Source organism: Protopterus annectens, chromosome 1.part2, assembly GCF_019279795.1.
Source record: "Protopterus annectens isolate FY-2018-M chromosome 1.part2, PAN1.0, whole genome shotgun sequence".
Classification (NCBI taxonomy): domain Eukaryota; kingdom Metazoa; phylum Chordata; order Ceratodontiformes; family Protopteridae; genus Protopterus; species Protopterus annectens.
This window is the reverse complement of record NC_056727.1, coordinates 719,404,308-719,426,020: the sequence shown is the minus strand read 5'-3', so window position 1 is coordinate 719,426,020 and position 21,713 is coordinate 719,404,308. Positions and strand designations below refer to the sequence as shown.

Below are 21,713 nucleotides of genomic sequence, written 5' to 3'. Positions count from 1 at the left end.
AAAGCAATTTAATCTGATCTTCATAAACACAAATACAAAATCTAGTCTATCAGTTTAGGCCAATGGAATTCAGTATGGACCAGAAGTCCATCTTTTTAGGAACTAAAAAGTATCCACAATACATTCCAGAGCCTCCCTGGTCTAGTGGGGCCTTTTGAACTGCTTTTTATTTATGAAGCTTAAAAAGTGTATTTGTGTTAGTAGTTTACAACAAATGCAGACACTTCAGTACATTCATCACTGCAATCGTCTGAGATATCCTGCCTGCAGACAGCCAGAGAGGCAGCCCACAACCTCCAGAGCTGTAGCTGTATTTTCCCCCAAAAGGCTTCATCTGACACCCTCCCACTACTAAATTAAGATTGACATCTTTAGCTTTCTTGTTGTGGAGATGGTTGCAGCATTTCAATCTGCCTGCATCCAGATGAAAGGAAAGTATCCCATATAGGGATTTTCTTGTCTTGCAGTAGATTTTGTAGTTTTCTGTAACAAAAAAAAAAAAAAAAAAACTATTTACTGCAGGAAACAAATTCCATAAATACATCTACTCTGCAACACTGACTAGTACAACGGAATTCTTCTCGTGTCTCCTTTTGACAAGGGAAAATGCCTGGAAGGGGTAAGGAGACAGGTTGGGTAAAGAACATAGAGATTACTGCAGCCAGCAGATATCACCTTTACCCATCTGCCATGCTGGATGGCCTACTATGCAGGAAGGTGCACACACAGAATCCCCAGTGGCCAAGGTAGTACAGCTGGGCATATCCTCATGGAATTTAAAGTTATCCCCAGTAAAGATGGATCCAGAAGCCTTGTTTCTGCAGACCACCTTTGCCCCCAAGGTGGCCAAATACTATTATTCAACTTGCAGCAGTTGGGCTTTCCTCAGCCACAAATTCCTTACACTCTTTATTATCAGACAACTTTCTTTGAGAAGAAGAGAACTCTCTCAAAAGCATGAGCATCTTGCCTTCTTTGCACTTTGGCAGCTTCTCTACTACCAGAGGACCAAATAACGATAAGCTGCCATGGGGGATGATGGTAAAAGGTATCTTAAAAGTTGTCCACAGACGGCCGCCTGAGCCAAGTGTGGTGTCAGATAGTAATACTTGACATGACAGCTCACACAGCTCCGTATGGATCATTGTGCATGAAATGAGTGGAAGGAGTGCTGACAGCTGGCCCCTGGGAAATCAGGTTACACTGTTGCTTTACACAGGGCAATTTGCTTAGCATCTCTAGGGTCTTGTCTACCAGGTCACAATGGAACTTTGTCATGTGCATCAGGTAGTTAATGGTCCTAATTGAAAAACTTGCTTGACATGAAACTTCATTTGCCAGATCAGTCCAACAGCCAAGATGAGGATGAACCGCTGAGCTCTTTCTTCAGAGGGCTCTTTAAAGGCTACAGCTACCACAATGGAATCGGCCAATAATGCCTTGTTCCAGTATGCATGATCCTTAGTATGCTGAAGAACCCTGTCTGGTTTCCTAGGAATGAGTTTTAGGTTAGGTATTCACCAAGCCCTCTACTACAGAATGCCTCTAGAACAAGTTCCTCTTCATGGTAAACAGGGTCAGAGTACCAACAGTCCCTATGATGCATAAGCCTGAGGATCTCCTCAGTACTGAGGTCATTATGAGGGGATGCTGGGGAGGTCTCCCCTTTAAAAAAAAAATCAATATCTTAGGTGAAGTGTACAGGGGAGTCCAGATGTTTCCTCTAGCATCTCCATTAGCACTTGGGGAACTGTATCATCCAAGTAGGAAGAAAAATCAATTGTAGATACCATTCTCTCTCTGTACAGGCCTTCAATCCATCTACCACTAAGGTGAAAAGGACAGGACCAAGGCATCTGCTCAAAAGGGCACTCTGGAGAAGGCAACATTGTTGACTCCTAGGTTATCTCCCAATCTCAAGGGCTGACCGTGCCATACCATGTCTCTCAGAAATCAGCATCAGTAAAAGCCTGACACAGAGTCAATAGCTCCAAAGACTTACGTTCTGGAGAGGTCAGTATCACTGTGATCCAAATCATTCATGATACCAAGACCAGCAGAGAAAGGTTTTATTGCAAAGGTCTTGAATGCCAGTCAACACTGGTTGCTGCTTCAAGAAACCAGGCTCTAGTAACTACAGTCACCAAAAGGCTCAGGGGCCAACTTCATCTGAGCAAAGTGGTAGGTCAATGTAGAAAGAGAAGTCCATGTCAACCTAGAAGTCTCAGCTCCAAAACCTACAGTACCAAAACAGGAGTCAGGAAAAAAGAAATGGATGAGAAGGGTCCTTTCCCTTGATAACAGAGGATGCCCAATTCAACCTCATCTTTGATCAGTGCCCTAACTATCCTATTCCAGTAGATATGTAGCGAGTCTTTAGAAAGACCTGGAGAAACTAAGGCAAATGAAGGGCATCTAGATTCAGAAAACTTTAAACTCTCATTTAGAAAATCTGCTTTCATATTTTCTGACGAGGGGGTCAGCTATAACAGATGCCTCTAAACAGGGAGACCCCTTGAGCAGAACCATGTTTGTCGGATTTCAACCTTTGTATATGTCGACAGGAGACATACAGAAGAATCCCCTGTCAATGTCCTTTGAAGCAAACACTTCAGTATCAGTTTTCTTCCTTCAGGCACACTAAAAAGAGGACATGTGCTTGAGGAGGTTCACTATGTTTGGTGCACTTTCTAAAAACCTGAAGTTTTATCCAATTGTACTCAGATTCAAGCCAAAATCAAGACAGTTCCAACAAACCATCACAACAGACACCCACAATCCAATCAGCAAACCAAAAGCATCAACAATAAGCTGAAAGGCAAAGTCAACTCCAACGGTAACCATATAAAATGGCAACTGAAGCAGAGAACTGCTAGTGCTCCACTGTCCATAAAAACAGCCTAACTTTCAAATAAAAAGGCTCAATATGACCACAAATCAGGAATTCACAAAAAATCTCAGAAAAAAGCAACAAAGACTATGAATAATCAGGTTGTAGGCCTTGGAGCTACCTAGAATGCAACATTTACAAGTGTCAAGACAGATCTCTGCAGAAAGGGATCTGAGGTGCATTATGGGAGCTAAAAAGAGCCATCTTGTTCCATAAACCTAGACCTTAACATGTATTACACAATTTGTGTCCAGCTACACAGTCTCTCAAGTCTATTCATGCTCATATCATCATCTAAGACAATGAACGTTGCCTATACTAGTGAGATTACTATAGGCTGCCTAATTTTATTCACGTCCTCCCCTGATGAACTCAATCTTGGCAATACAAAGGGTTTTGTTTCCAGACAGACCTAAAAACACTGGCATGATAATCCACTTCTCCAGTGATGTCAGCTGTGGTCCACAGCCAGTCTTTAGTGTTTTCCATTTACCTACAAAAGGCAGCCTCAGATCCTGCAGGGTGCCAATGCCACCTTAGTACCTTTATCAGTACCTACTGTCCAATGGTTTCTCCCCATTTTTACCATCCTGTTTTGTCAATTGCTCAAATCTATCAAACATGCAGACAATTCCAAAACACTTAATTCTGCCTCACACATTTGAATTCAACTTGGACATAAAAACAAGTTTTAATTATGTTCAAACCTGGCTTAAATATGCTAACTACTTGAAAAAAGTTAAAACAAAGTCATGATTTTCCATTCCATAATCCACAATACATTACTCTACTTAAATACTGTCTAAAATACAACTGTCCAGCACAAGTAATCAGTTCTATTAAACTTACTGGTGTCACTTTTAATCATCCAAGGTCTGATCTATGCTAAATCAGACAGCCTAAACAAATATTCCGAAACCCAACATTCTCTACGCAGCTAAGCAACAGAACTGAACCATTTATGATTATACAACACTGACTACAGCTGTAACATTTCAGTCTACTTTACGCTCCTTTTATACTTCCTAATCTACCCCCCTCAGGGCTCATCCCTAAGCCAAAGTTGCACAGGTTTGCTGTTGGATAGGCCATCAAGAAGCATTTTTTTTCTCTGAAATCCCTACACTGGTTTGAATGTACTTAGTACTTACAGGTTACCAAGATGACCTGCACACACAATTTAATTTCTAAATTAGCATCCGGCAATGCAATCAGGTCTATGAAGGAACTACACTTGCAAAACAGCAATTTATTTTCCACATTAGATACTTAATATTGTTATGCAGGAATTAGATGAAGACTTCATGATAGTGTGAAGAATCAGCATAGCCCAGCATCTCTCAATCAGCCAAAATGCTTTCAAACAACCTTCAAAAAAAAAAAAAGGATTCTTCAAGAACTTCTATTCAAGATGGTCCTGCAATTGCAAGCCTACTAAACATAACAGGACAACAGCTGTCTACAGATGTCTTCCCAAATATGCAACATAATCTTGAAGATTTAGGACTTTTGCTTGGAAATGTTTACATGGATATCTGTACAGCTCAAGTAGATGCCACTGAATTTTTCCTCAGGTAAACAGCAAATGCTGGAGTTGTGATGGGGAAGAAAGAGGCAACTGGGAACATATTTTCTGGGAGTGTAAGATTCCCTGCAGACTTTTCTATTAGAGATACTGGGTGAGCAAATTGGTGTATCTAGGGAAAGGATCTTTCTGAGCTATAATACAGGATCATAATTGCCTAGACATTGTAAGGCCTTGTTGAGTCTAATTATGGTGGCTGCCAAAAAAGCAATTACTAGAAAATGGAAGTCAAAGTCTAAACCAACTCTACTAGAACTAGTAGATATAGTAACAGAAAAAAAACTGGAATTGGAATCTTTAGAAAAGGTTAGGAGCAAATTACATAGAAAAAATGGGAATTGTGGGAATGATCTATATAGGGGAGGAATGAGGTTTAAAAGACGGCAGGATTTGAAAGAGCTATAATGCTTGACTGACAATGACTGGGTAGATTATAAGTGATGCATAATGTTTGCAACTAAAATTATCTCAATATGGTTTGTGATGTATAATGCTTGCAATATTATGTCAATATAATTTGTTTTCATTTAAATAAATGTATGACTGCCTATGTCATAAGTGATAATTTAATAAATGTTTCCTAATTAAAAAAAATAGTTCTCTACCGCTGTCATTTCTACACATCATCTGAACCTTTACTGCTAAGACAACTGAACTGCATTAGTGACATTTCTACTTCAAGATATAAATGTGTGCTGCATGCTCCTAACAAATATATTTTAATGTTACTACTGTTATCTAAACTGCTCATTGTCGCCTTTTGCCAATGTTAAATCATGTTTTCCTTAGACATTACTGTTTCAAATATCTTTAACTGTTGTGTTATAATCTCCATTTTCTTAATGAAGTGTCTGCTGCACTCTTGCTGAAGAATGGTCCATCTAGGCCTTGGCTGAAAAATGGGTTATGCCTAGTTAGATTTTCCCAGTTAAAATGTCTCCCTTGTCTTTAGTGTGGGCCCAAACCACACTCCCATCTTCTCATGACAAGAGGTTAGAGTGGCTGAAGTCCAGCTTTTATGTCTTTAAGAACCTCCAGTACCCCAGGCTGTCAAACCAATTGTTTGCAGAACAAAGCCACCATAACTGCATAAGTGGACTAAATGGATTTTTGCTTCAAACAAGGTTATGCCTATGTTCAAGCATTTACTTATCTTAAAACATTTTAATATCTGCAATTACTTACAAATCCTGTGCAGACTGCACAGCCCATAGGTAACAGCAGCTCCGAGGGTCATTCTCTGGCTCCTGAAAAATGACCGCATAAATAGGTACTCTGCCTCCTTCTAACTGACAGTGGTATCTGTGTCAAAAACAAATACAAAATTTATAAAAACTTACTTTGTTTCAGCCATGGTTTTCACATTCATATTTTATGCATACAAATATCAAACATGTCACTCACAATCTGTTACAAGAAAAACTTAACTTACAACTAAGTATTCATCAAATGGACATTTTTTTGGTCATTTTCAGCTGAAAGACCTAGGAAACTGCACTGTAAACTCAAGATCAAGAAGTGCAAGGCACTAAATATAGATGAAAACATTTTTGCTTTCTAAAAAAGACAACCAGACGGGAGTGAAATAATGGAACCACGGATATGTCTTTAGACAAGAACAGTGCAATGATATGATTCACAAGAAATTAAGATGGACAATTCTGAGGAAAGAAAGCATTAGGACTTATGAAATACCATTGCCAGCTGTGACAGTAAAAGAAATGCACAATAAAAACTCAACACTAGATGAAGGCATTCAAGGTGCCTCCTGCTTGAAAAAGCCCAGAACAGAAGCACCGTCTCTGTGGCGCAATCGGTTAGCGCGTTCAGCTGTTAACCGGAAGGTTGGTAGTTCAAGCCCACCCAGGGACGCTGCTTCTTGAGCTGAAATAGCTCAGTTGGGAGAGTGTTAGACTGAAGATCTAAAGGTCCCTGGTTCAATCCCGGGTTTCGGCATGGAAACCTTTAGGGGTTGGGAGGGTGGCCTAATGGTTAAGGTGTTTGTCTTACAAACACAAGGTGCAGGGTTTGAGTCTCACAAGAGATAATTGGCTAGGCTTAAAAATAGCTCACAAGGGCAACTAGCTTAGTACTAACCTATGAACCACTGACAGCTAAGCTGTGACTGTGTTGTTCAAGTAATTTTTTTTTTTCACCAAAAGGTAAGTGAATTTCAACTTGGGATTGCATATTTGTGACACTTAAAGTCACTTATAGTACAGTTGTGTACCTACCATAAATGTAGATGTTCGAGTGTATTCACTGTTGCAGTCATTACACTTGGGTTATCCTGCTGGCAGGCGACCCGCAGTCGGCCCGAGTTCCAAAGTCTTGGTCCGGCGTCGGTTGCTGTTGCATCTTCCCTGATGTCAGTACATCAGGGGTCTAAAAGTTGCAACAGAAGCCATTTTCTTCAGTTTTTCTTGGCCCAGATGTTTGGTGCCCCCAAGTTAGGAAGGCTGGAAAGATAAAATTATGCCAAAAAACATGCATATATTACTATAAACATTTCCTTCATCTACAAGCAAATACACCACATAGGTTGTATAGAGTTGAGAAGTACAGAAAAGTCCCAACAATGAAAAGGGGGATGGTGGGTGGGTAACCTGAACAACAGTGAATACACTCAAACATCTACAATTATGGTAGGTACACAACTGTACTATGTTCATCGTCTTTCACTGTTGCAGTCATTACACTTTGGTAGAATCCCAAAGCTGAGGTTGGGTGGCTGGGTCTAAAATTGGATTTGGGGAGGCTACCAGGCCCTGCAGAACTGCAGTGGCAAAGCCTGCTCTGGATTTAGAGTAGAGAGGTAAGTGGTAGTGCTTGGTGAAAGTGTGCACTGAGCTCCAGGTTGCAGTTTCTAAAATGTCTTTGGTTGCTACTCCTCTGAGGAAAGCTGCTGAAGTGGCTGCTGCTCTGGTAGAATGAGGCCTAATGCCTTTAAGCACAGATTTGCCATGTTGTGCATAACAGAAGCGGATGCAGTGTCCTATCCATTTTGAAATGGTCTGCTTTGTAATAGGCTTTCCTTGTGATCCTGCAGCATAGGCTACAAACAGTTGCTTAGTTTTTCTGAAAGCTTTTGTTTTGTCCAAGTAGAATCGTAGCGGTCTGTGTATATCCAAAGAGTGCAGACGTCTTTCCCCTTTATTCTGGGGATTTGGGTAGAAAGTAGATAAATGAATGGTTTGATTCAAGGCCACACTGGAGACCACTTTTGGCATGAATGTTGGGTTTGTCCTAAGAGAGACCCTGTCCTGATGAAAAATGATACAAGGTTCCACAGCCATTAATGCCTGTAACTCTTGAGAATCTTCTTGCTGAAGTTATTGCTAGGAGCAGAGCAGTTTGCCATGATAAAAATTTTAGATCAGCTGTGCTGGCTGGTTCAAAAGGATGCAGTGTGAGTTTTCCTACAACAAAATTGAGATCCCAAGTTGGTACTGGTGCTCTCTCCTTGGGGGTATTATATTTTTTGCCCCTCTGAGGTACTGTAATAGTAGAGGATGTGAAAAAATAGGAGGTTCCGTATTGTAATGAGCTGAAATGGCAGAGGCATGGATTTTAATTGATGAAAAAGATAGGCCTTTGTCCAGCATCTCAGTTAGGTATTGTAAAATCTGAGGTACATTAGGGACAAGTGGTTCGAGCCCTTGTGCCTGGTTCCAAGCACAGAATCTCTTCCATTTTTCTGCATAAGATTTCCTAGTGCTGGGCTTCCAGGCTTCTAAAATGACATCCATAACCGCTTTAGAAAGAGGTGCAGTCTGAGTGGCTAAATTATCTGCCATGCTGCCAGATTTAAGGTTCTGAGTTGACTGCAGTATCTGATTGTTTTATTGTGTCAGGAGATGAGGAATTTGAGGTAGAGGCCAAGCTGGGCCTTGAGACAAATTCTTTAAGATTGGGTACCACTGCTGGTGTGGCCAGTCTGGGGCAATCAGGATCATTTTTGGCCTTTCTTGTCTGACTTTTAGGAGTACCTTGGTAAGGAGAGGCATTGGTGGGAAGGCATAGACTGTCAGGCCCTTCCACCTGAATGATAGAGCATCCACTTTCCATGCTTGAGAGTGATAAATTCTTGTGCAGAATTTCTGTATTTGGTAATTGTGAGGGGAGGCAAAAAGATCTATGTCTGGGCGTCCCCATTTCCTCGTTATCATGCTGAACACCTGTGGATTTAGTTTCCATTCGTGAGGATCCATGACATTTCTGCTTAGTTCGTCTGCCAGTGTATTTTTTGTTCCTGGCAGGAATTGCGCTTGCAGATGTACTTGATAGGTCAGTGCTGTGTTCCACAAAGTCACGGCTTGCCTGCATAGGGGGGTAGGAATGTGTGCCTCCTTGCTTGTTTATGTACCACATAACTGTGGTATTGTCCGTCTTTATTAATAGTTGTCCTGGATGTAGTAGGTCCTTGAAAGCTGTCAGGGCATTCTGTACAGCTAGCATCTCTTTCTGATTGATGTGAAGATGCATTTGTTCCTTGGGCCACGTGCCCTGAATACATTTTCCTGCCATATGTGCCCCCCCAGGCATAATCCGATGCATCCGTTGTTATTGTCTGCCTGGCTGTGGGAAAAGTGAAAGGCTGTCCTTTGTTGTGGTGACAGGCCTGGGCCCACCATTAAAACTCCTGTTGTAGGCAGGGAATTAAAGTTACGATTGTCTCCAGGCTGTGACAATGCTAAGTCCGAACACTTTTTAGATACCATTGTAGTTTCCTCATATGCAGTTTTGCATATGGAATTAGTAGAATGCAGGATGCCATGAAGCCAGGGGCCTGCATAATTTTTCTTGCAGGGAGTTGGGTCTTTGTTGCCATCATTTGAAAGTAATGAGTCAGTTGTCTGTTTGTCTGGCGTGAGATAAGCCATCTGGGCAGTTGTATTTAAGATTGCACCCAGGAATATTATCTCTTGAGAGGGCACTAGTTTTGATTTCTTTTCGTTTACTGTGTACCCTAGGCAAAGTAGAAATCTTTTTACAAATGCCAGATGCTTTAAAAGAATGTCCTTTCTCTCTGCTTGAATAAGGCAGTTGTCCAAGTAGGGATAAATTTGAATTCCTTTTTGTCTGCAAAATGCAATTACTGGTGCCAGGCACTTTGTGAAGACCCTGGGCGCAGTAGATAAGCCAAAGGGCAGTGCAGAGAATTGGCAATGCATTGAGCCTGCTATGAGTCTGAGGTATCTAATGCAAGATTGTCTGATTGGGACATGCAGGTATGCCTCCTTGAGGTCCAAACTAACTAGCCAAGCCTTCTTGCCCAACATGGGCAGAAGTTGATGTAGTGTTAACATTCTGAATTTTGGAACTTCCAGGAAAGTATTTAGGATTGACAGGTCCAGTATTGGTCTCCAGGCATTGTCCTTTCTGGGTACTAAGAAAAGTCTTGAGTAAACTCCTTGTCCTTGCTGTGGAACTTTTTAAATTGCTCCCATGTCAATAAGAGCAGCAATTTGTTTTTGTGCCTCTGCCCATTGGTTTTGTGGCAGGTGTGGCATACCTTTTGGTTTTGGAAGCATGTGGAAGTGGAACCTGTAACGCTGAGAAACAATATTCAGCACCCAATTTGTCCTGGGTGATCATGTGCCAATTTTTTGAGAAAAGTGTTAGCTTCCCCCCTAGGGGTGCTGTCAAAAGGTAAGTGCTTGGCATTTGCAGAGGGAAGTCATTGGAACTGTTTCCTATAAAGTTGTGATTTGTCTTCCCCTCCTTTGAGGGCTGAAGCACCCCATTGTTTAGGTCGGTAGGAGCCTTGGGGCTGAGATCTGCCTCTTGGGCGTCTGTATTTGCCTCTTTGTGGCCTGTCTGACACTGGAAAGGACCAATTTTTTGAAGGCCAGTTTCTGCTAAATCTAGTTGGTTGAACCTGTAAGAAATCTTTCACTGTCTGCATTGACTTTGCTTTATCCTCCATTTTTTTAACACCTCTTCTGTCTTAACACCAAACAAAGTATCATGCTGTAATGGAGCATCCAATAATTTTACTTTAACATGGTCAGGTAAACTTTGTTCTTTCAACCAAGCATGCCTTCAAATAACAGAGCCTATAACTGCGGCTCTACAAGAAGCCTCTAATGAATCAAAACCACATTGCAGAGTATGCTTTCCCACTTGTTCAACTGCATGCAGTAAATCCTGCATTTCCTTACTGTCAGGACCTTCTGTATTTGAAACCATTTTCTGTTTTAACAATGACATGAGGTACTGTTGGTATTTAAGCATGTGAAACTGACAGTTTAAAGCTCTTATAGCTAAAGTAGCAGAAGTGTAAACTTTTCCCCCCATCTGTCCAGAGCTCTGGAATCCCTATCCGAGCGGACAGGATTTTTAGCAGTGGAAGCCTTAACCCCCCCCCCCCCTTTGGACCCTGAGAAATTGTTTCTGGGTCTGCAGCGGGGGTTTTGTAAAGAAATTTATGAGAGTCAGGGACTCTGTAGCACCTGTCTAGCTTGACTGGTGCAGGGGGTAAAGAATCAGGAGACAGACTGGATTCAGAAAAAACATCATCAACAATATCAAGCACAGGGGGGGGGGAATAGCTAGGGGCCTGTGCTGAGGCAATAAAAGGAAGTCTCGGAGCCTTTTCTTGGATTCAGAATAATCCTGGCTCTCCCAATGGAAATGCTCCCTCATGGTGTGCAGGGTTTCCCCAAAGGAATAATCCTCAGGCGGAGAGGCTGAAGGTATGGACTCTTCTGCATCAGAGTCCTCCTAGGGAGGGAGAGAATATCCCTGACCAGAAGAGGAGTCAGAGGAAATAGAAACCTGGTCAGAGGAATCATAATCAGTGTCTTGCCTAGACCTTTTATCAGGAGGGGAATGGGAACCCCCTGATTAAAGTAATTAGGTCTTCGGCCATTTTAAGCATCTGTTTCTTAGGCATGGATGACTGTTCTGGAGAATGTTGTACTTGTTTCCTTGTCTTTAATGGTGTTTTTGACTTTGCCTTTGCTGCTGTAGTGGGCTTAATTGTAAGCTGTGAAGGTCTGAAAACACCCTCAGAAGCCAATGCCTGCTCAGCAGCTCCGGACCCATCTGAGGGAATAGTTTCCATAGGCCCAATACCTTGAGTATCCACAGGCCTCGGTGTCACCACGTGGCTGTCAGTTACGGCCTGTGGCTCTGAGGTAGCGGGTGTCAGGGGTTGCGAAAGCACCTCACTGTGAACCAGCGACTGGCCTAGAAGAGGCTTTGTCTGTTTTGGACCTTGGATGCCTGTCATTTTCTTTGTCTTTGCGGTTTTTTATAAATTCCGGTCATCGGTTGTTCCGACGGCATTATGTTATTAAACCTTCGGCCAAAGTAATGTAGATAAAATCAAACCGACGTTTAATAGTGCATTTATTGAATCTAGCACAAAACCGACTAGTGACGTCGTGGTCAGGACCTAGGCAAGGAATACAGTAAGAGTGAAAGTCCTTATGAGGTATTTGCTTCCCACAAGAAATACAATTATTAACTTTTACTGACATCGGTTTGGAGCAAGAAAACGTTTCCCCAACGGGGTACTTAGCTTCATTGAAGACTTCGGTTCTGAAACTCAATTTTGAAAATCTCAGGAGTCGGCCGACCAGCACTTGCTAACTGCTTTTGCTTCGGGCACTGCGCGGCAAGAAAGACTAAAGAAAATGGCGTTGGTTGCAACTTTTATACCCCTGACGCACTGACGTCAGGGAAGATGCGACAGCAACAGACGCCGGACCAAGACTTTGGAACTCGGGCCGACTGCAGGTCACCTGCCAGCAGCATAACCCAAGTGTAATGACTGCAACAGTGAAACACGATCAACATCTACCTTTACACTTATTTCTGCATTTCAAGCAATTTTACTCTCTCTCAAATTAAAGTCGAGTGCCAGGGATTTCTGCCTTGTCTGGTGCCATAGCTCGATTCACAGTAGTGGGAGTATAGTGATTTTGCTGCAGGAGCTGTGCTACATTACAACAGTTTTTCATGTACAGTAAACTTGGGAGGCATTATTTTCTGCTTGCTAGTGCTTACACAGGCTGCACTTACTATTCTGAAACAATTGTTACTGCTCTGTTTCTGTTGCACTATGTTTGCCTTTTGTGCTTTCTGTTTGCTACAGTTGCTACAGGTTTCCCTGCCCATGCAAAAATACCTACAGTAGCTTGAAATTCTAGACCATCTAGGACCACAAACTCGTTTCTGTCATCCCTGACCAATGACCCCTACAACACCCAATGGATTGGGAACTGGGTCATAGATAGGAAACAGTCATGACAGGGCTTGCCACCTCAGAGACCTGTCACAAGCAAGTTCCCACAGGGCCTGTTCTTGGGCCACTCATTTGATATTTACATCTCAGAAGTCAGTTCAAACCTCAAGGTCTATGGCTGACCAAGTATGAAGACTACTGCAAGCTGGGTGCAGTCAATAAATCTCCCAAGGCCTCAGCAATCCTACAGCATGGCTTGACACCACTTATTTTTTGGGACAGTGTCATGGACTAAAACTAAATGCCAAAAAGTGCATTACTGTGCCCTTTGGAAAATCTGCTAGCCCAGGGAATTATCACATTAACATTTCCCTACAAGTAGACCCAGAAGTCAGGGATTTGGGCATTTGCACTGATTGCGACCTACCTTTCAACCATGTCCACTGTTGTGAGAAAAGCCTTTCTATACTGCACAGACTGCAAATAAAGTGAGAGCATCTAGGTTTAAAGAAGTCAATGTTTCATTTACTCAGCTCTCATTAGGCCCACCAGAAAGTACTGACCTTTTGGTATGAATCAGTCCAGGTACTTGCAACAACTGCAGAGTCCACAAAGGTTGCTTAGAAAAGTACAGTTTTGTACCTACCATAAATGTAGATGTTCGAGTGTATACACTGCTGCAGTCATTACACTTGGGTTATCCTGCCATCAGGCGGTTCCCCAGTCGGCCCGAGTTCCAAAGTCTTGGTCCAGCGTCGGTTGCTGTCGCCTCTTCGATGACATTAGTGCAACAGGGGTATATAAGATGCAGCCAACACCATTTTCTTCAGTTTTTCTTGCCCCAGATGTCAGGTGCCCCCAAATGGGTAGGCAATTCAAATTGCTAATAAAACATAGATAGGAAAAACAAAACAACTTTTAGTTACCAGCAAATACTCCCCATAGGTAGCAAAGGGTAGAAGATATAGGTACATACCAGCAAGTAAGAGGGGAAGGAGGGAGGGTAACCTGGACTGCAGCAGTGTATACACCCTAACATCTACATTTATAGTAGGTACAAAACTGTACTATGTTCATGTTACACTGTTGCAGTCCTTACACTTGGGTAGAATCCCAAAGCTGAGGTAGGGTGGCTGGTTCTATAAGGCATTAGGTGTGGCTACAAGGCCCTGCAGCACAGCAGTGGCGAAGCCAGCTCTGGATTTAAGAGTATACAGGCAGATGGTAATGCTTGGTGAAGGTATGCACAGAACTCCATGTTGCTGCTTCCAAAATATCCTTGGTAGGCACTCCTCTGAGGTAGGCAGTTAAAGTGGTTGTTGCCCTGGTGGAGTGAGATCTAATGCTGCTAGGTATAGATTTCCCATGGTGAGTGTACCAGAAACGTATGTAATGTCCTATCCATTTTGAAATGGTCTGTTTTGAAATGGCTTTTCCTTGTGCTCCTGCAGCATATGCTACCAGTAATTGCTCAGATTTTCTGAAAGCTTTGGTTTTGTCCAAGTAGAAGCGTAACTGCCTGTGAATGTCCAAAGAATGCAGTAGTCTCCCCCCTTTATTCTGTGGTTTTGGATAAAAAGTTGGCAAGTGAATAGTTTGGTTTAAAGCCACACTTGAAACCACCTTTGGCATAAATGTAGGGTTAGTTCTTAAGGACACCCTGTCCTGGTGGAAAATGAGGAAAGGTTCCACTGCCATTAGTACCTGTAATTCTGAAACTCTTCGAGCTGATGTTATTGCCAGGAGTAGAGCAGTCTTCCAAGAAATATATAATTCTGCTGTGTTAGCTGGCTCAAAGGGAGGTAAAGTTAATTTTTCCAAAACAAAGTTGAGGTCCCAAGTTGAAGTAGGTGCTCTACGGAGCGGTCTTATGTTTTTAGCCCCTCTGAGGTACTGTTTTAGCAAAGGATTAGAGAAAATTGGTGGATCCGTGTTGTAATGAGCAGAGATGGCAGAGGCGTGGATTTTGATGGATGAAAAAGAGAGTCCTTTGTCCAGCACCTCAGTTAAATATTGTAGAATCTGAGGAATGTTTGGGACAAGAGGGTCAAGGCTGTGAGCCTGGTTCCAGGCACAGAATCTCTTCCATTTATTCGAATAGGCTTCCTGGTACTAGGCCTTCTGGCCTCCAGAATGACATCCATAACAGCTTTGGAGAGAGACATTGCTTGCTTGACTAAGGAATTTTCCATGCAGCTAGGTTTAAGGTCTTTAGCTGACTGTGAAGTATCTGATTGTTGTGCTGAGTCAGCAGATGTGGGATTTGAGGCAATATCCAGGGTGGTTCTTATGCTAAATTCTTTAAGATTGGGTACCAGTGCAGGCGTGGCCAGTCTGGAGCAATCAGGATCATTTTTGGCTCTTCTTGCCTGGCTTATATGAGAACCTTTGGAAGGAGAGGTAGTGGAGGGAAAGTGTATACTTGTAGGTTTTTCCAGCTGAATGAGAGAGCATCCACTTTCCATGCTTGTGGATGGTAACTCCTTGTGCAGAATTTCTGTAGCTGGCAGTTTATTGGGGAGGCAAACAGATCTATGTTCGGGCACCACCATTTCTGTGTTATCATTCTGAATATTTGTGGATTCAATTCCCATTCAAGGGGGTCCATGATGTTTCTGCTTAAGTCGTCTGCCAGTGGGTTTTTCTCTCCTGGCAGGAATTGTGCTTGTAGATGAACTGGATAGTTTAGAGCTGTGTTCCACAAGGTCATGGCATGTCTGCAGAGGGGGTAGGAGTGAGTGCCCCCTTGCTTATGTACCACATAACTGTGGTGTTGTCTGTCTTTAGTAATAGTTGTCCTGGATGCAGCAGGTCCTTGAATGCTATAAGGACATTTTGTACAGCTAACATCTCTGATTGATGTGAAGATGCCTTTGTTCTGTGGGCCACTTGCCCTGAATACATTTTCCTGCCATGTGTGCTCCCCAAATGTAATCCGATGCATCTGTTGTCAGTGTTTGCCTGGCTGTGGGTTGAGTAAAAGGCTGTCCCCTTGTTGAGGTGACCAGCTTGAGCCCACCATCAAAACTCCTGTTGAAGGCAAGGAATTAGTGGTAGAACGGTTTCCAAACTGACGGTGTTGAGACCATACACTCTTTAGGTACCATTGTAGTTTCCTCATATGCAAGTCTAGCATATGGAATTAGTAGTATGGAAGATGCCATGTAACCCAAGGCCTGCAGAATTTTTCTTGCAGGGAGTTGGGGTTTTGTTGCCATCAATTGAAAGTATTGAGTCAGTTGTCCTTGCTTGTCTGGCGTGAGATAAGCCATCTGGGCCATTGTGTTCAAGCTGGCACCCAAGAATATTATCTCTTGTGAGGGCACTACTTTTGATTTCTTTTCATTTACTGTGTATCCCAGGCAACTTAATAACTTTTTTACAAATGCCAGATGCTCTACAAGAATGTCCTTGCTCTCTGCTTGAATCAGGCAGTCGTCCAGGTATGGATAAATTTGAATTCCTTTCTGTCTGCAAAATGCAATTACTGGTGTCAGGCACTTTGTGAAGACCCTGGGCGCAGTAGATAAGCCAAAGGGCAGTGCAGAGAATTGATAGTGCATTGAACCTGCTATGAATCTGAGATATCTTCTGCAGTTTTGTCCGACAGGGGCATGCAGGTATGCCTCCTTGAGGTCCAAGGTCACGAGCCAAGCTTTCTTGCCCAGCATGGGAAGAAGCTGCTGTAGTGTCAACATTTTGAATTTCAGAACATCCAGGTAAGTGTTTAGAGAAGAAAGATCCAGAATGGGCCTCCAGGCTTTGTCTTTTCTGGGAACCAGAAAGAGTCTTGAATAAAATCCTTGTCCTTGCTCTTGTGGTGGTACTTCTTGAATAGCTCATTTCCATGAGTGCTGTAATTTATTTTTGAGCCTCTGCCCATTGATTTGGTGGCAAATTTGGCATTCCTTTTAACCTTGGCAGAGTGTAAAAGTGGAACCTGTAACCTTGAGATACAATGTTGAGAACCCATTTGCTTTTGGTGATCCAATGCCAATTGTGATAGAAAAGTGCCAGTTTTCCTCCCAAGGGGGATGCCAAGAGAGAGTTGTTTGGCAGCTGTAATGGGAAGTCATTGAGGCTGCTTTTTATATGGTTGAGGCCTGTCTTCCCCTTCTTTCTGGACTGGTGCACCCCACTGTCGAGGCCTGTAAGGTCCTTGTGGTTGACCTCTACCTCTTGGATGTCTGTATTTGCCTCTTTGAGGTCTGCCTGTAACAGGAAAGGACCAATTCTTTGTTGGCCAATTTCTGCTAAATCTTGGTGGCTGAATTTGTAAGAAATCCTTTACCGTTTGCATAGATTTTGCCTTGTCCTCCATTTTCTTTAATACCTCTGCTGCCTCAACTCCAAATAACACATCCTGCTGCAAAGGTGCATCCAATAATTTTGCTTTAACATGATCTGGTAACGCATGTTCTTTTAACCAAGCATGCCTTCTAATGACAGAAGCCTGTAACTGCTACTCTACAGAAGGCCTCAAGAATCAAAAAGTACAGTTTTGTACCTACCATAAATGTAGATGTCCGATAGGTATGCATCTGCAGTCATCACATATGGGTTGTCCTGCCTCAGGCAGCCCTTCGGTCGGCCGGATTCCAAAGTCTGGGTCCGGCGTCGGCTGATGTCGCACTTTCCCCGACGTCAGAGCGCCTGGGGAATAAAAGCATCAGCCGACGCCATCTTCCTCAGTTTTTCTTTCCCCAGATGCCAGGTGTCCTCTAAGGAAGGCTAAATTTGGAGAGATGCATTTAAAAATCCAAACATGCACAATAATATAAAAACAAATACACCATAATAGATCACCCCAGCTATCTATAAGAGGGGTAAGTATCCAAGAAATACCACAGAGGGGAAGGAGGGAGGGTAAACCTGACTGCAGATGCATACCTATCGGACATCTACATTTATGGTAGGTACAAAACTGTACTATGTCCTTCAAGGATGCATCTGCAGTCATCACATATGGGTAGAATACCATAGCCAATCTGGGGGGTGGAGGAACTATGTAAAGGATGGCGTAGCTAAAATGCCCTGCAGGACTGCCGTAGCAAAGCCTGCTCTGGATCTGGAATATAAAGGTAAATTGTAATGTTTGGCAAATGTATGCACGGAGCTCCATGTAGCAGCTTCTAAAATGTCCTTGGTAGCCACCCCTCTTAAGAAGGCTGTGGAGGTGGCTGTGGCTCTCGTGGAATGAGGTCTAATGTTAGCTGGCACAGTTTTTCCATGAAAGGAGTAACAAAAACGAATGCAATTCCCTATCCATTTTGAAATTGTCTGTTTGGAAATTGTTTTTCCTTGTGTACCAGCAGCATATGCTACCAACAGCTGGTCAGTTTTTCTGTAACCTTTAGTTCTGTCCAAGAAGTAGCGCAACTGTCTGTGTATGTCCAGGGTGTGCAGAAGTTTCTCCCCTTTGTTTTGTGGATTTGGAAAGAAGGTAGGCAAGTGAATAGCTTGATTTAATGAAACCCTGGATATCACCTTTGGCATAAATGTAGGATTGGTTCTCAGTGAAACTCTGTCCTGATGAAAAATAAGAAATGGCTGCACTGCCATAAGGGCCTGTAACTCAGATACTCTTCTTGCTGAGGTTATGGCCAGAAGGAAAGCAGTCTTCCAAGACAGGAACTGTAGTTCTGCAGATGCTGCTGGTTCAAAGGGAGGCAGTGTTAGTTTTTCCAACACGAAGTTAAGGTCCCAATTAGGCAGAGGTGGTTTCCTTGGAGGATTGATGTTTTTGATTCCTCTTAGAAACTGTCTTAGGAGAGGATGAGAGAAGACAGGTGGATCAGTATTGTACTCTGCTGAAATTGCTGAAGCATGAATTTTAATGGAAGTGTAAGACAGACCCTTGTGGAACATTTCTGCCAAGTATTCCAGGATATGTGCCATGTTCATCACTGTCGCATCTAGGCCCTTTGTGGTGTTCCAAATGTGAAATCTTTTCCATTTTGCTGAATATGCCTTTCTTGTGGAAGGCCGGCGAGCTTCCATAATAATATCCTTCACTCTCTGGGATAGCTTGTCCTGAGGAGGAGTCGAGGTATTTTCCAGGCTGTTAGTTGCAAGGTTTTCAGGTTGGAATGCAGAGTTTTGTAATTGTGCTTTGTCAGTAGAAGTGGCCATAGAGGAAGAGGCCATGGTTTTGTGCGTGACATGCTCTTTAACAGTGGGTACCAGTGCTGTCTTGGCCAGTCCAGAGCTATCAGAATCACTTTTGGCTGCTCTGTCCTGATCTTCAGTAAAACCTTGGTCATTAATGGGAGAGGTGGAAATGCATACACTGTTATAGAGTTCTCCAGCTGAAAGAGAGGGCGTCCACTTTCCATGCTTGTGGGTGGTATGTCCTTGAGCAGAATTTCTTCAGTTGATGATTGTGGGGGGAGGCAAAAAGATGCAAGTCCGGCCTCCCCCATGATTGTGTTATCTGTAGAAAGATGTCTGGGTGCAGCATCCATTCGTGTGCATCCATGATATTTCTGCTTAAGCTGTCCGCCAGTATATTGTCTTTCCCTGGCACAAACTGGGATTGTAGCTGTATATTGAGTTTCAAGGAAAGTTCCCATAGATTCATTGCCAGCCTGCAAAGAGGATAGGAATGGGTGCCTCCTTGCTTGTTTATGTACCACATAACCGTGGTGTTGTCTGTCCTTATTAGCAGATGGCCATGATGCAGAAAGGGTTTGAAGGCTTCGACTGCATGTATCACTGCCAGCATTTCCTTTTGGTTTATGTGCATGCGTAGCTCGTTTCGTGACCATAGACCTTGAATGCATCTGCCCTCCATGTGCACTCCCCATACGTGGTCTGAAGCGTCTGTTGTAATGGTTTGGCTGGCTATTGGTTTGCTGAAAGGCAGACCCCTGTTTGACTGGCTTGCTTGAGCCCACCACAGAAATTCCTTTTGAAGGCATGGAATGAGTGGCATCAAAGTTTCCAGGCTGTGACTGTGCTGAGTCCATAAACTCCTTAGGTACCATTGTAGTTTCCTCATATGTAGTCTTGCTTGTGGAATCAGAAGGATGCAAGAAGCCATGTAACCCAGGGCCTGCAGGATTTTCCTTGCAGTCAGCTGGGTTCGTCTTGTCAGATTTTTGAAGTAATCTGGTAGCTGACTGTTTTTCTTCTGTGAGGAAGGCCATTTGGGTGTTTGTATCTAGATCTGCACCCAGAAAGGTTGTTCTTTGGGATGGAACAAGTCTTGATTTGTGAAAGTGGACTGTATATCCCAAGGCCTGAAGTAGGTGGATGGCATAATTCAAGTGTTTTACCAAAGTTTGTTGGCTGTCTGCTTGTATAAGGCAGTCGTCCAGATATGGGTATATTTGAATCCCCTGAAGTCTGCAGTGTGCAATTACTGATGCCAGGCATTTCGTGAATACTCTGGGCGCAGTAGATAAGCCAAAGGGCAATGCTGAGAATTGATAATGCTCTGACCCTGCAGGAAGTCTGAGGTGTCTTCTGCAACTTTGTCTGATAGGGACATGCAGGTATGCCTCCTTGAGGTCTAGAGTTACCAGCCAAGACCCCTTGCCCAGCATGGGAAAGAGCTGCTGTAGAGTCAGCATTTTGAACTTTGGCACAATGAGATAAGTATTCAGTGCGGACAAGTCGATAATAGGCCTCCATTGTTTTTCTTTTCTTGGAACAAGGAATAGTCTGGAATAAAATCCTTGGCCTTGTTCTGAGAGAGGAACCTTTTCTATAGCTTTCATTTGCATTAAGCTGGAAATTTGTTTCAAAGCATCTGCCCTTTGATTCAGTGGCAGGTCTGGCATGCCCTTTCTTTTTGGTAATGTGTGGAAAAGTACAGTTTTGTACCTACCATAAATGTAGATGTCCGATAGGAATGCATCTGCAGTCCTTACAAATGGGTTGTCCTGTCGCCAGGCAGCCCTTCGGTCGGCCGGATTCCAAAGTCTGGGTCTGGCTTCGGCTGGTGTCGCACTTCACCCGACGTCATAGCTGCAGTTTTTCGGGTATAAAGGCATCAGCCGACACCATCTTCCTCAGTGTTTCTTGCCCCAGATGCCAGGTGCCCTCTTTGATGGCTAAATTTGGATAAATGCCAATGTTTCCAAATAGTAGAGAGCAAACACATAAAATAAGCATGTATGTACATATATACAAACAAATACACCATAATAGATCCCCCCCAAGCTAGCTGAAGGATGGCACATACCCTAGGAGTACCACAGAGGGGAAGGTGGGTGGGTAATCCTGACTGCAGATGCATTCCTATCTGACATCTACATTTATGGTAGGTACAAAACTGTACTATGTCCTTCAAGGATGCATCTGCAGTCCTTACAAATGGGTAGAATACCATAGCTAAACTAGGGGAGGAGGAAAAAAGTAAAGATTATGGTGTAGTTAGGATCCCTTGCAAAACAGCAGTGGCAAAACCTGCTCGGGATCTAGAGTATAAAGGTAAATTGTAATGCTTGGCAAATGTATGCACGGAGGTCCAAGTAGCAGCCTCTATAATGTCCTTGGTAGCAACTCCTCGTAAGAAAGCTGTGGTAGTGGCTGTAGCCCTTGTGGAGTGAGGCCTGATGTTCTCTGGAGTTTTCTTTCCGTGGTAGGAGTAACAAAATCTAATGCAATTTCCTATCCATTTGGAGATTGTCTGTTTTGAAATAGATTTTCCTTCCTTTCCTGCTGCATATGCTACCAGAAGCTGGTCAGTTTTTCTATTGGACTTGGTCCTGTCCAGGTAGTAGCGTAATTGCCTACGTACATCCAAGGTATGCAACAGTCTTTCTCCCCTGTTCTGTGGGTTGGGGAAGAATGTAGGTAGGTGGATAGCCTGATTGAAAGACACTCTGGATACCACCTTAGGCATAAATGTGGGATTTGTTCTCATGGACACTCTTATCTTGATGGAAGATCAGGAAGGGTTGCACTGCCATTAATGCCTGTAGTTCAGAGACCCTTCTTGCTGAGGTGATTGCCAGTAGGAAAGCAGTCTTCCAGGATAAGTATTGTAACTCTGCTGTTGCTGCTGGTTCGAAATGGGGACGTGTCAATTTCTCCAA

At 43.2% G+C, this 21,713-nt stretch overlaps 1 protein-coding gene and 2 non-coding genes across 3 annotated transcripts in view; 2 read left to right on the top strand and 1 right to left on the bottom strand.

Moving 5' to 3' along the window:
• The window catches only part of AHCTF1 (AT-hook containing transcription factor 1), a 2,707,103-nt gene that overhangs the window by 2,067,316 nt on the left and 618,074 nt on the right, over nt 1-21,713 (bottom strand). Inside the window, exon 7 of the mRNA XM_044058692.1 lies at nt 5,661-5,777. Coding sequence (XP_043914627.1) covers nt 5,661-5,777 — 117 coding nt within the window. The remainder of the gene's footprint in view (nt 1-5,660; nt 5,778-21,713) is intronic.
• Nucleotides 6,274-6,347, top strand: TRNAN-GUU. The gene has a single exon. It is a non-coding gene; the product is annotated as a tRNA-Asn (tRNA).
• TRNAF-GAA lies at nt 6,359-6,431 on the top strand. Its single transcript has one exon. It is a non-coding gene; the product is annotated as a tRNA-Phe (tRNA).